At 55.3% G+C, this 12,540-nt stretch overlaps 1 protein-coding gene across 2 annotated transcripts; it reads right to left on the bottom strand.

Annotated features, from left to right (window-relative positions):
* Positions 1–1,045: 1,045 nt before the first annotated feature.
* LOC119226356 (membrane-associated phosphatidylinositol transfer protein 2) lies at positions 1,046–12,086 on the bottom strand. 2 transcript variants are annotated; one of them, XM_037484264.2, is made up of 26 exons: positions 11,955–12,086; positions 9,691–9,905; positions 9,100–9,221; positions 8,724–8,957; positions 8,284–8,613; positions 8,111–8,206; positions 7,837–7,941; positions 7,702–7,766; positions 7,182–7,272; positions 6,946–7,099; positions 6,639–6,828; positions 6,445–6,564; positions 6,164–6,375; positions 5,745–5,920; positions 5,486–5,656; positions 5,266–5,397; positions 4,665–4,826; positions 4,313–4,543; positions 3,923–4,071; positions 3,229–3,345; positions 3,036–3,152; positions 2,773–2,921; positions 2,539–2,688; positions 2,260–2,443; positions 2,050–2,178; positions 1,046–1,520 (listed from the first exon to the last, which is right to left on the bottom strand). In XM_037484264.2, the coding sequence occupies exons 1-26, from the start codon at positions 12,030–12,032 to the stop codon at positions 1,155–1,157; spliced, it is 4,245 nt and encodes a 1,414-aa protein (XP_037340161.2). In that variant the 5' UTR covers positions 12,033–12,086; the 3' UTR covers positions 1,046–1,154. The 2 variants fall into 2 exon arrangements, with proteins under 2 accessions (XP_037340161.2, XP_062414904.1); XM_062558920.1 differs by lacking the exon at positions 4,313–4,543.
* Positions 12,087–12,540: the final 454 nt, after the last annotated feature.

Below are 12,540 nucleotides of genomic sequence, written 5' to 3'. Positions count from 1 at the left end.
AACCATACAGTCCAGGAGACAGAAGACGCAACGTGGCGTCCGCTCACACGGGGGCGCCGGGGAGTTTTCTTCCCAAGTCCAGGTCACTGCGAGTGGAAACACAGCACCTCCGTCCAGCGCTTCAGGCTACTCGGCACAAACACCACCTTTGTCCGTCCAGACGAGCATAAGTGTGTCCCAGCAGCACGGGTGGGGAGCAGAACGCCCCCAACGGGTGGATCGGAGGTATTGCAAGCGGATGAGTATATAAAGGGATCGTTGCTGTGGACTGTACAGAGTCTCAGTTGTTGCTTTAATGCTGCATGCCCTGTTTGTCTGCTGCATCCACATCGTCTGTGGAACAGGTGTGTGTGTGTGTGTGTGTGGATGTTAAGGCCTTGAATGGCCCAGAGGCCACGCTGAAAGGGAAAGTACTAAATATGCACTAATGTAGCATATCAGTGAGGAACAAAGTTGTGACTCAGACGAGAATCAGGACCAAAACTACTGAAAAGACACATTTTCTCAATTACAGTCGCATTGACATTTAAATAGCATTAGCATGCTAGCCTGTATTCATTGATATTTTCTAAGTTTAGCTTTTGTAATTGACAGGTGGGGCTGTTGTTGGCTGAAACCTTGAACCTCCTGGTGGTTGAGTTTGAGCGCTGCTTCCTAAACGTATTTTTGGGTTCCAAATACAAACCACCAGAGAAGAAAAGTGAGAAAACAGGTCTGGTCTCATTTGGAGGAACCTCGTCTGCATTTGGCTCCAAGTCGTCGCGTGAGAAGCTCGTTGTCTCGGGGGGGACTGAACCTCTGGCTCTGCAGGTTGTCCTGAGCTCATGGATGCTTGGAAGTGGGGGTCAGGGGGGGGGGGGGGGGGTCCCGTTACACGAGACTAGTTTAAGGCTTACATTATATCATTTAATCCTTAACTTTAGTTCATGATGTATCCTATAAAAGTAGTACTGTAAAAGAGTCATGCTACAGAGTTATCTTTTGCCCACTTGGCCTGACCGACCCCCCCCCCCCCACATCAAGAGGGGTCATGCTATAACCCCAACCTCCCCCCGGTTCTAAAGTACAAACCCTCCATTCCTGTCCCCCCTCCCCCGGTCTCTGTGTGTCCAGTCCAGAGATCACGGCGGCTTCAAACCCCCCCGGAGCTTCATTTAGGGCCGAGCGACCCCCCCGCTGCCCTCCTTGGTGCTGCCGGTGCGCCCCCAGCAGCCCGCCGCTATGCTCATGCTCCTCTGGGTCGCCGCCCCGACCCCCCGGTCCCGCTCCACCTCGCACTGGCTCTGGGTCCGCTCGGCCCGGCCCGGCTGGCCGGGGGAGGCCGGCACGCCGCCCCCCGCCTGCTGGGAGGAGATGGTGCGGAAGATGTGGTTGCGCTTGCGGAGGAACTCCCCCCCCGCGGCGCCGAGGCCGAAGCTGCCCTTGCGGAGGACCATGCGGGTGCTGGTGGACTTGGCGGGCCGGGACCTCTGGTTGTACTCCAGCTGGGACAAGTGGGAGGCGTAGCCGTCCGGGATGAACTGGGGAGGGGGGGGGTCAAGCAGACTGGGTTCACTGGTCCCGTCACCACACACACCATCACTTACGGGACGTTTTTAAGATCCAACAGAACAAACACATGTCGGGACACTTCACGTCTAAACCAACCTTGAGCTGTTTGTATAAACAATTCATTTAAAAAAAGCCAAATAAAGCATTTAAAATGTTTGTCATTTAAAATGTGAATTGTTCACACATTCTTAGTCATCTGTGTACATTCGTAAATAGAACAATGCGCCTCTTCTCTGCATTTTACTTTATGAAAAGTACAATTTCTTGTTCTGATTCATTCGTTTGAAATGGGCTCAACATTAAAAGTATTATTATTAAAATATAAATACAAATGTGTGTCTCTCACATTAATCATCTCTCGACCGCTCAAAGTTATCTACGGGCCCTTTGGAGGGGGCCGACCCCCATGTTGAGAACCACTGGACTAATCGGGGCGGCTGTCTGAGTTCTGCTCCGACTCTTGGACTGAGACGCATGAAACGTGGACCTTCTGCCTACCTGACACTGCTGCTGCAGCCTCTTGGTGGGCCTCCCCACGATGTAGATGTGGGAGGGGGGCAGGCCGAGGGACGAGTACACAGAGATGTCCTTGGTGGAGCCGTAGGCTGCGAAGATCCTCATGTGGGCCTGAACAGAGAGGGGGGGGGGGTTCGTACGTTTGGAGACTTCTGCCACGTTGTCGGGAAGAAGAAAAACAAAAAGCCTCACCTCGCCGACGAGGCTCTTGAGGAAGTTGGCCTTGTGGCGCAGGGGGTCGTGGACCAGCCCGTCGCAGAAGGACACGATGCCGTGGGGGAAGTTGTGCTGCGAGAGCCAGGCCACCACGCGCTGCTTCTGCATGTCGGGCCGACCCGTCACGTAGACGATCACGTAGCCCAAGTCCTGCCAGTACCTGCAGGGACCACGCAGAGGGGCGTTCAGGCCTGATAGAGGGGGGGGGGGGGAGGGGAGACGCTGCGCGTCCACACACGCCGCGCGGTACCGTACCTCACCACGTCCACGGCGCCGGCCCGGACCTTCGGGTCGCTCCCCATGATGGAAACGCTGGCGGCGAACGAGCCGTCGATGCTGAACACGACGAACTCGGTCCCCCGGGGCACGACGGAGAGGTAGCTGTCCGCCACCGTGTGGTCGCCCCTGAGGGGGGAGGTGGGGGGGGATGGGGGGTTAGACCGAAGCAGATCTAAAAGATGCTCCGAGAGGAAAAGTGGCGGCGCACACCTGACCACCATCTTGACGGGGTAGACCCCGACGCCCAGCCTCCTGCCCTCGGGGATCAGGTGGGAGACGCGGCCGCTGCTGTTGGTGAGCTCCGTGCTGAAGAACACCCACTCCCCGGAGGGGGGCTGCGTCATGATGTGCACGTCCACCTGCAGGGGGGGGTAACGCAGAAAGAGGCTGTTGGACCTCAACCAGACACTCGCACACATAACTCGTCTTGTTGCGCCGTGGGGGGGGCACGGGGGGGGGTTGTGGCTCCGGACCTTCTCTCCGGTCAGGGTGACCATGTCCAGCGGGCCGTACATGAAGCGCCCAGTCACCATCTGGGCTCCGTCCTCGGTGAACACGGCGTCGTTCACCCGGTGGTTCGCCGTGACGTTCTGCAGGAAACAACAGGCGGTCACTTCTGGGTTCGGCTGTTTCTGCAGGACATGGACTTGGAGACAGAGACCGTACCCTGATTTTGACGTGAGTCCTCTTGCGCAGCCACTTCTCTCGAGGTTTGGACGGAGTGAATTCAGACACTTCTTTACCGTCCAGCTCCAGAATGCTGGAGTTCTCATGTCTCATCACCTGGGGACGATCGTTCATTTCACTTCACATTCATGTTCATCCATCCTGGTGTTTGCACTCTGGTCTAAAATGATTCTGCTCCATTCATCACACATGTCTCTCTGCTTCCTGTCTCAATCTGTATCATCTGGTGGATTCGTACTTTTTATGAAACTCAAGAGCTGAAGCTGAATATTTAGTATGAAGAAAAGGAGGGAGAACAAAGAAATGATTCCACCAAAAAATTGTAGAATAGAAAAGTTCTATTACAAAGCAGATAATACTGCTAATGTCAGTATGCTAACATGCTAGTATGATGTTCATCATTAAAATTGTTTAGCCCGAGGCTCAAAGTAACTGAAAAAATATTTGGACCAGATAAAAATGGACATGAAAAATAGAAGGAATCTGTAATTAATTGAATAATTAAATAATAAATGAAATATAGTTAATAGCCAAGCGAAGAGTTAAAAACCAAAGCCTCGGCCTCAAGATTCTTCATCTGGAGAACATAAATTAAACTTTCATTTAATTAAAGTGGCCCCCACTGAAAAAACCAACACAGTAACAACCTGAAAGATGAAATAACAACAAGAACCTGTCGCAGCAAGAAGGAGACCACGTCCGTGGACTCCCAGTAGGAGGCGTGGAAGAGGTGCGGCAGGGCCACGGTGGGGAACGCCGTCAGGGCATCGGGGCAGTACAAGGCGTAGTCCATCCGCTTACTGCCCCACCACCGAGACGCAACTGCAGGGGACACAAGAGCAGAAACAGAGCTGAGGAACAGCTGCTGGCCTGAAGGTTGGAGGATTCAGAGGGTTGCACCAGGAGGCGGGGAGCTGCTAGGAGCACTGGATTGGGGGGGGTCTGGTTTTTCGTTAGAGGAGACGAGGACTACTGAGGAGACTAGCCCAGAGGAGGAAGGAAAGGTCACAGGGAGCGAGGATGGAGTGTCCCCCCCGTCCTCCTACTGCAGCCCCCGGGGTACCTTTCTCCATCTTCTTCAGCAGCCCGGGCGACGGGGGGGCCGAGCTGAGGTCGGCGACGTCCGACGTGACGTCCGAGAGGTCAGAGGTCACGGGCTCCGACCTGGGGAACACCCGGCGGACTGACTTTCTGGAGCGCAGCGACGGGCTGCGAGAGGCCAACCTACTGTTGGGGAGGGCCAGCTGGGCCAGAAGGCCGGGCCTCTTAGAGGGGCCGGCTTCGGGCTCGCGTGCTGAGGGGGTGGGGGGGGGCGGGGGGAACGTGTCGTGGGGGGCAGGGGGGACAAGAACGTCAGCGTGCAAAGTGACGGCGCGCGGGAAGCCGCAAACAGACGTGGTCGGCGGGGGACTCACTGGTGGCGATGTTGGAGGCGGTGTAGGAGTCGGCCATGCCGGACACCTGGCTGGCGATGCTGGCCTCGCTGGCCCGCCGGGTGCAGCGGAGGTGGGGGACACCCGGGGAGGTGGGGGACGGGACCTGGCCATCCACGAAAACGTGCGAGGGAAGAGAGTCAGCTGCGTTGGGGAGGGGGGGGGGGGAGGAGTGAAGAAATAACAAAGTTGTGAAGCACTTAAAGACGTGATAAAAGATGCAGAAGAGTCGGCCTATAAATCACCAGCTTCACCATCAAGACACCGAGTGCTGCTGAGCCCCGTCGACCTGAAGCTGCTTTTATGGGAACCTGAGAGGCAGCAACGGCTTCAGGAAGACAATCCTTCAACAGGGAAACCTCAAAGTGCATCAGAAACGTCTCCCTGATTTATCTCCTATTTTTATTTGTTACTAGATCTCGGCATGAACGGATCGATATTTTGGAAATGCACTCGTGTATGTTTGCTCGGTGCGAGTTAGATGAGAAGATTGAACCCAGCGGCACTAAAGTGGTCATCTTAGCTTAGCTTAAGCTAACCCGGAGCGACGTAGCCACTCCCCCCCCCCCCCCCGGATACACACCGTCGCTGAGGAGCTGCCAGTTGAGGACGGGCACGGGGATGGACGTCTCGGTGACGCTGCTGTCCTGGTAGCGTTGGGAAATCGAACCGACGGACTCCATCAGCAGGTGGGGGTTACTCTGCACGGTCTCCACTGGGGGAAAGGGGTGGAGGGGGGGGGGTGTGAGGGCTCATCTAGGCGCAGCGAGGCGAGGCGGCGGCGAAACGCTCTCTCGACTCACCCAGCAGGGCCGAGTGTCCGTCGCCCAGAGGGAAGCGCTGGTAGCGCGGCACGCTGAAGGGGGGCAGCAGGTGGAAGCGCTTGTCGAGGAGGGGCTCGAGGCGCGAGGCCGACGGGTCGGCGGGGTGGAACAGGTTGTAGACCTGCTGGCAGGCCGGACGCAGAGCGGACACTGCAGAGCACAGAGGGGGGGGGGGGGGGTTGAGAGACGTGACACCTGCCGACCAGCTCAGAGCCGCCCCAAACGGCGCCTTCCTCACCATCCAGCGTGGGCACCACGGTCTTCCTCAGCGCCAGCACCAGCCCCAGAGGAGAGCCGAACATGAAGAAGTCGGTCACCTCGAAGTCGAACTTCCCCAGAGAGCCTCCTTCCAGCATCGTGCTGCCGCTGGAGCGCCGCGAGCCGGGCTCCCCGAGGAGCGCGCTGGAGTGGAGGCTGAAACCAACGCCATCAGACGGTGACTCAAGTACCTCTCAGTCACAAATGTCAGATATCAGAGTAATTTAAACACAATTTATGGACTAAATCTAAAACTTAAAAAAAGTAAAAACACAAATTCATTCATTCAAACGGTTCCTAATCTTCCTCAAAAAAAAAGGCCGGATATAAGGATGCAGCTTCTGGGTGAGCTGCGCGCGATGCTAACGCTAATGCTAATGCTAGCCGAGTTCGACTCACCTGGACAGGAAGGCCTGGTGGTGCTTGATGGTGTCCAGCTCGTAGGTGGAGGAGTCGCTGCGCTTGCGTGGAAGCGGCCTCTTGGGGTCGTCGGGGCCCGAGCAGCGGGGGATGTCGATGTTGCTGCGGCTGAGATGGCGGCTTCCCTCCAGGGTCGGCGGGGACGGCGAGACGCAGTTGATGACGATGCCCGGCGAGAGGAGGTCCGCGTCCTGGGAGACGGAGGCGGACAATGTTCCCCAACTGCTATCGGCTGGAGATGGTGCGTCGGACACGGTTACCTGCACGCTGATGGCGCTGCCCCGCCTGCTGCTGTTCTGGCTCTCCGACACCGTCACCGAGCTGCTGCACAGGGCGTCGAACCCCAGGATCCCCCCCACGCAGTCCCCGATGACGCACACCTGGGAGGAGCAGGAACCCGCCGTCAACCCACGCCGCGCGTCCGTGGGCGAGGGCGGCGGGGCCCCACACTCACCTGGCCGTTGAACGACGCCCCCTCCAGAGACCGGACGAAGTCGCCGTACACCTGGTTGGCTCGCAGGATGACGGCCGCCACGGCGTCCTGGTACTGCGGCGCCGACGTGGCCAGCAGAGGCAGCGCGGCCAGCGGGATGTGGTCCTGACTGCTGGACAGGCAGCCCTCGTCGTAGCTGTAAGGGCTGAGGCTGCAGGGGGGAGGGGGAGGAGGAGGAGGAGGAGGAGGAGGAGGAGGAGTTGACACCTGTGCACGGCGGCTCATTTACAACACGCTTGCTGGGGGGGGTGAAGCGAAAGCGGCTCACTTGGAGACGAGTGAGAAGGCGTCGACGCACACGGCCGGGCACGGCACCATGCGGACGGCGATGCGGCCCAGCGCCGCCGGGTAGTGGACCCCCATCACCGTGTCGAAGGCGCCGCTCAGCGTGTTCAGGTCGCCCTGCTTGCTGTTCTGTTCACCTGCCGAGAACAAGCCAAGTCAGGAGGGGGCTGAAAGCGCCTCCGCCCTCAAACCCACACAACTCGGATCGGGTCTCGGTACCAGAGCCGGTGTCCAGGATGTTGCCCCCGTGCAGCACCAGAACCAGGACGTGAGTTTGGGCCGACTGGAGACACTGCTGGGACGAACAGTCCTGCAGGTGAGAGGACAGGAGACGGATGAGACATTTGAAGACGTTTTTAGCTCTTTGGTGTTATTATAAATTCAAATAAAGCAACAATTCCCTCATTGAGTCCTTTTTCCTGCTCTCAAATTGCACTTCATCACAAAAAGGAAGGAGAAGAAGAAGAAGCAGTCCGAGCTGTGATTTAGCAGCTCACTAATTACATCTCATTTAATGCGAACTCAATGCAAAATTGACATTTCAGCATTTTACAGAGGGTTTTTTGTGTCGATAATTTCCTCCGGCCAAGACGAGGCGAGGAAGAGGAAGAGGAGCGTGACCTGAGAAGCTGATGGTTCAAGTGGTGGATCTGGGACTTGATCTCCTACCTCTGGTGGGAGGACGACTGAAAAGCTCATTGAGGAGCGTCAACAAGCGCGAGATGAATGAAAGGAGTACCTCCATCTGCCTCTCCTCGTTACTCATCATGGAGTACTCTCCGCCCGACTCCTGGTACAACATCTCTGTGGAAACACAGTCATTTAGAGACGGAGAAGACGAGTCACTGGAGCGGACCGGGACAGAAAGACGGACCTTGTGCTTCGTCCGCCTCCATCGTCTCGATCTTGTCCATCAGGTCGTTGGAGCTCCACTTGGTGATCTCCTTGGCGAACATCTCCTCGTTGTCAGAGAAGTCCTCTGCGAGAAACACAACATATCTGTCCCTCCTTATCAAACAAAAGACCTAAATCGCCCCTGTAAAAAGGGCGCCCGCTATTGATTTATTAGACGTTGCGTTGAGGAAAGAAACCTCGAGGCGCTGCAGAGAAAACGATCGTCTCGTAGGACGCGAACGGCGAAACTTTACCGTGAGCGTCGAAGAACTCGTCGTCCGTGCTGTCCTCGGAGTCTCGGGCGATGCTCTGCATCCTCCACTCCGAGATGCTCTGGTGAGAAGGACTCCCTGTGGAGCGGAGAGCACGAGGTCATTTCTCTGCACGTCAGCAGGAGGCGAGGCGGGCCGCAGGAAGTGGTGCTCACCGCCCCTCTTGGACGACCTGTTGGAGGACCTGGAGGACGTGGACCACTGCTTGGTGAGCTCGCCCCGCGTCTCCAGGGAGTCCCCCAGCTTTCCCCCGTCGGCCTCCGCCCCCGCCCCCGCCTGGGCCTCGGCCCCCGGGCCCTGGTCCTGGCAGGCAGAGGAGGAGCCGCCGTTGTCGGCGCCGGCCTCGCTGTACTGGGCCATCTTCTTGGCCAAAGCCAGCTGGGTCTCCAGCTCCAGCTGCCGGATGTCCTCGATGGTCAGGCCGTACCACTCGTCCTGCCAGCACCACGCCTGCCGGTGGGCCCGGACCATCACTTTACGCAGGCCTGCAGGGGGGGGGGGGGGGGGGGGGACAAATGGTCCACTTTGAGAATATCTCCTCTGCATAAAAACCAATCCTCACATTGAGGCCGCGGTCGTGGAGGTGCGTACGTACCCACGTCGTGGATGAAGCGCTCGATCTTGGACTGCATGCCCCAGTATCTGAACTCCACTTTGCACAGCTTGTAGGCGCACATGACGGGACACGCTCCGCCCTCCTGGTTGATCTCCTCGATCCAGTCGTCCGTCAGCGGGCCGCGCCGGGTTTTCACCGACTGGTAGAGCTTGGGGTCCTCCTCCACCAGGTACTCGTGAGGAGTGATGTAGTCCTTCACGATGTCTATGGGGTCTGCAGGGAGGGGGGGGGGGCAAGCTGCCATTAATCACACCACACTGCACAGCCGACGCCCAGGTGTCTCCAGCTTTAGTATATATATATATATATATATAATATATATATATATATATATATATATATATATATATCTTACCCACGGTCCTCTGCCTCTTCTCGGCAGAAGACAAGTTGAAGACGTCCACTTGGTTCCCGGTGTCTGGTTTGTAGTACGTCTCGATGTCGATGGAGAACTTCTCCACAAAGGGACAGGTGTACCTGGGGGACACGAGACAAACGCACATCATCACAATCAATCTGCTGCGTCACTTGTATTGCTGTCAGTAGACGACACGGAGGATCTTCAGGGGGCAGATGTGGATTTTAACGTTAATGAAGCGAATCCTCCTTCACTTTTATGGGGGAAATAATGAAATAATAATAATGGGATACATATCAAGCTGTCGATTAATCCACAAATCAAGTCAGCTGCAAGATATAAAACGATGATTATTCAGCTGAAACGGTCCCAAATAAAGAAAAGGCTCCATCAGCAACATCAAGTGAGTGTTATTTTATCAATTTACGATACTAGGAGTCATAAAAGGGAAAGCCATTAGCGACGTTTAGCACACAGTTCAGCCCCTCTACTTTAAATGAGGCCAGCCGCCTGAAATCCCTTTATGTAATGAAGTGTGTGTCCCTGTGTGTGTCCCTGTGTGTGTGTGTGTGTGTGAGAGGTCCTCACCGGGTCCGCGTGTAGGGGTAGGCGTTCCAGGACTCCTCCTCCACCCGCAGGGCGGCCTGAGGCAGGATGGCACAGAACCAGGAGGGGATGTGTTTGCCGATGTGGTAGACCTTGTGCGTGTACTGACCCGACCCCCCCGGTCCGTCCTCGTAGGGCTTGTTCTCCAGGATCTCCACCCCGCTGCCCTCGCCACAGCTCTCCTCTCGGCTCTTCTTCTGCAGGGGGGAGGGGGGGGGGGGATTAATCAACAATACAAATAAAAGCGAAACCCCGCCCCCTGACATATAGAGCCATTATATATAGAGATGTTGACAATCAGCTTGGTCTGGAAAGTGTGTGACATACAGACATCCTCCCTCTTTTCCTTCAACTCTCAACTGAACCCCCTGGGCCCTGGACCTGGGCCCGCCCGCCCCCCCCCCCCCCCCGCTGAGCTGCATGGATGATGCAGCAGGAAAGTGAGCCGGAGAGACAAACAGAAGCAGAAGGATCTCTTTCCCTCGCCTTGTGTGTAAAATGATTCAAATGTCTTTGAAACGGAGCAGGGGGGCGAGGGGGCGAGGGGGGGAGGGGGGGCGAGGGGGGGAGGGGGGAGGGAACTTCCTGTGGGATTCTCTGATACCGGAGACGCACTTCCTGCTTTTAATCGATCGCCTGCTGCAGAAACGAGGCGTTGATTTCATCTGATGAAATGTGCTGCTTTTCTTCAGGGTTTCAAAGTGTTGGATGGGTTTAAAACCATCATCGTAATGCAGACACAGTTATAAACTACTGATATATTTGGTATCCATCTTATTGGTTCCTCCCATCAAACGTTTGCATGAACGTTCTGAGCCCCACGTGATGAACATCAGAGCTCTGCAACACGGCTTCACCCCTAAAAAAACCACCCTGGAACCTTAAATCTTTGTCTCTTCCCCCTCGGCGTCGGATCCCGTGATTGAAAAGCAGTTTTGTTCCTCCGGCTGTGGAGGAACGGCGCTACGCGATCATGATGAGCAGCAGCGAGGTGACGGGGGTCAAGAAGGAGAGCTCAGAACACGGAGCCGCCGCCCCATCCAGACTTCAGGGAGGTGGGATCCGTGATGAAGGTCGCGGGAGGCAAACAGCTGGAAAATTGCTGTAATCTAGCAGGTAATGTAATTTATGTGAGGGGCCGAGGGCCTCAAATGACTTTCCTCCTTTCTTCATGAATCTTCATGAGCACAACGGATGTGACAGCTCCTCGTGATGCAGAGGGAACGAAAACATGTCTCACACACACGTGAGAAAATAAAAAAACACATATTTAAAACATATATTTACTCCTAAGAACTTTATCATTTGATAACAGTTACCAGAAAAAAGCAGTTTCTATAACAATGAACGAACCCTGCTTTACACTGGACTCTAAAAACAATGAATTGGTCAGTTCAACATGAAATAATATATATATATAATTAAATGTCACATGATCATCACGCCGAAAGATTTGAAACTAAACACACAAACGGGTTCCTGAGAGGAAGGAATCAGAGACGGAGCAGAAAGGTAGAGGAAGGAAATGGGATGCGAAGGGTCTCCATCATTTATCAGGGCGGAGGAAGCTGGAGCATCAAACGTTCTCGCCCTGCACACATCGGCCTCCAGAGAGATGCGGGGAGGACAAGATGATGGAGAGAATCGAGAGGACAAGATGTCTCAGGTCTTTCTCCAAAACAAGGATTCATTAGAGGTCCAATCTACTGCCACACGAGGGTGTTCCTGTTATTGTGTCCACCCCCTGTACAGATGCGGGTCGGGATGCGAATGACTTTAAGTGTCCTCGGTCACTTAGATCCGGACACACCGTTGTCACGGTAACGCCGACTGCCTCTCCCGTTCCGCCCATATCACAAACAAATGGTGCCACGCTGGAGCTGATGTCACCAGTTACCGTGGAAACCGGCTCTCCTGTGACGCTGAGCAGGAGGAGGGGCCAGCAGAGAGAGTGTGTGTGTGTGTGTGTGTGATGTCAGCGAGGGGGGTCCCCCCTCCGTTGCTCTTCCTGAGTTTTCTTCACATTTCATTCAAAGTGAAACTTTAAGGTGCAGATCCTCAGGAGGAGGCCAAAAAGCAGATTTGACTAAAACTGGTTTCTTTATTGTCACCTTTCGGCTTTTATTTGCTAAATAAAATCCTTCCTCTTCACGTGTACGTCTTCATCAAAGGAGACCCAATCCGGGGGCATATGCAGCACCGGCCCTGTGACCATGTGACCCTGTCGCCCCCCCCCCCTCACGTACCTGGATCATGTAGAGCTGAGCGATGCGGTACTCCTCCACGCTCATGGGCATGGGGATGCGGTACTCCTTGATCAGCATGGCGGTGCTCGCGTCGGCCCGACTCCGTGTGCTGGTGTGAAGCGGGCGGGCGCTCCTCTCTGGGGGGGGGGGGGGGGGGGGGGCGGGGCCTCTCTGCTACCCGGGCAGCATGCTCAAAACGCCGAGGGTGGGGGTCATCACTATTCAGGCCTGGGGAGAGGAGACACGGAAACAACACGACTTTCAGCCGGATGCACGTAGGAGTAAAAAAGGTTTAAGATTAGACGGAGGAGGAGTTTGCATGTTTGTCTCAAGGATTAAACCCCCCCCCCTCCTCCTCCCCCCCCACACACAGATCTGTTACAAGGTAATCCACTGACCGAGCATCATCCCTGAAATCTCCCAACAACCTAAATCCCAACAGACTCTGCAGGCTGCCACAAGTTTGACTCCTTATTTTACAAGTTGCACTTAAATTAAATTACAAACACACCCCAAAAAAATATCAGTACAAAAGGTACTTTTGACATACTTTTCTGATAATACTTCTGTAATTAGATTTAAGCAT

Source organism: Pungitius pungitius, chromosome 18 (genome assembly GCF_949316345.1).
Source record: "Pungitius pungitius chromosome 18, fPunPun2.1, whole genome shotgun sequence".
NCBI lineage: Eukaryota > Metazoa > Chordata > Actinopteri > Perciformes > Gasterosteidae > Pungitius > Pungitius pungitius.
This window is presented reverse-complemented; position numbering and strand designations above follow the sequence as displayed.

Bases quoted from the DNA above. Each gene is read 5' to 3' on its own strand.
- LOC119226356 (XM_037484264.2), bottom strand. From the start codon at position 12,032: ATGCTGATCAAGGAGTACCGCATCCCCATGCCCATGAGCGTGGAGGAG. The intron at 4,544-4,664 runs GTGAGTCCCCCG...CCACCCCCTCAG, and splicing joins CGCCTCCAACATCGCCACCA to CACGCGAGCCCGAAGCCGGC. The intron at 2,689-2,772 runs GTGTGCGCCGCC...CTCCCCCCTCAG, and splicing joins CCCGTCAAGATGGTGGTCAG to GGGCGACCACACGGTGGCGG.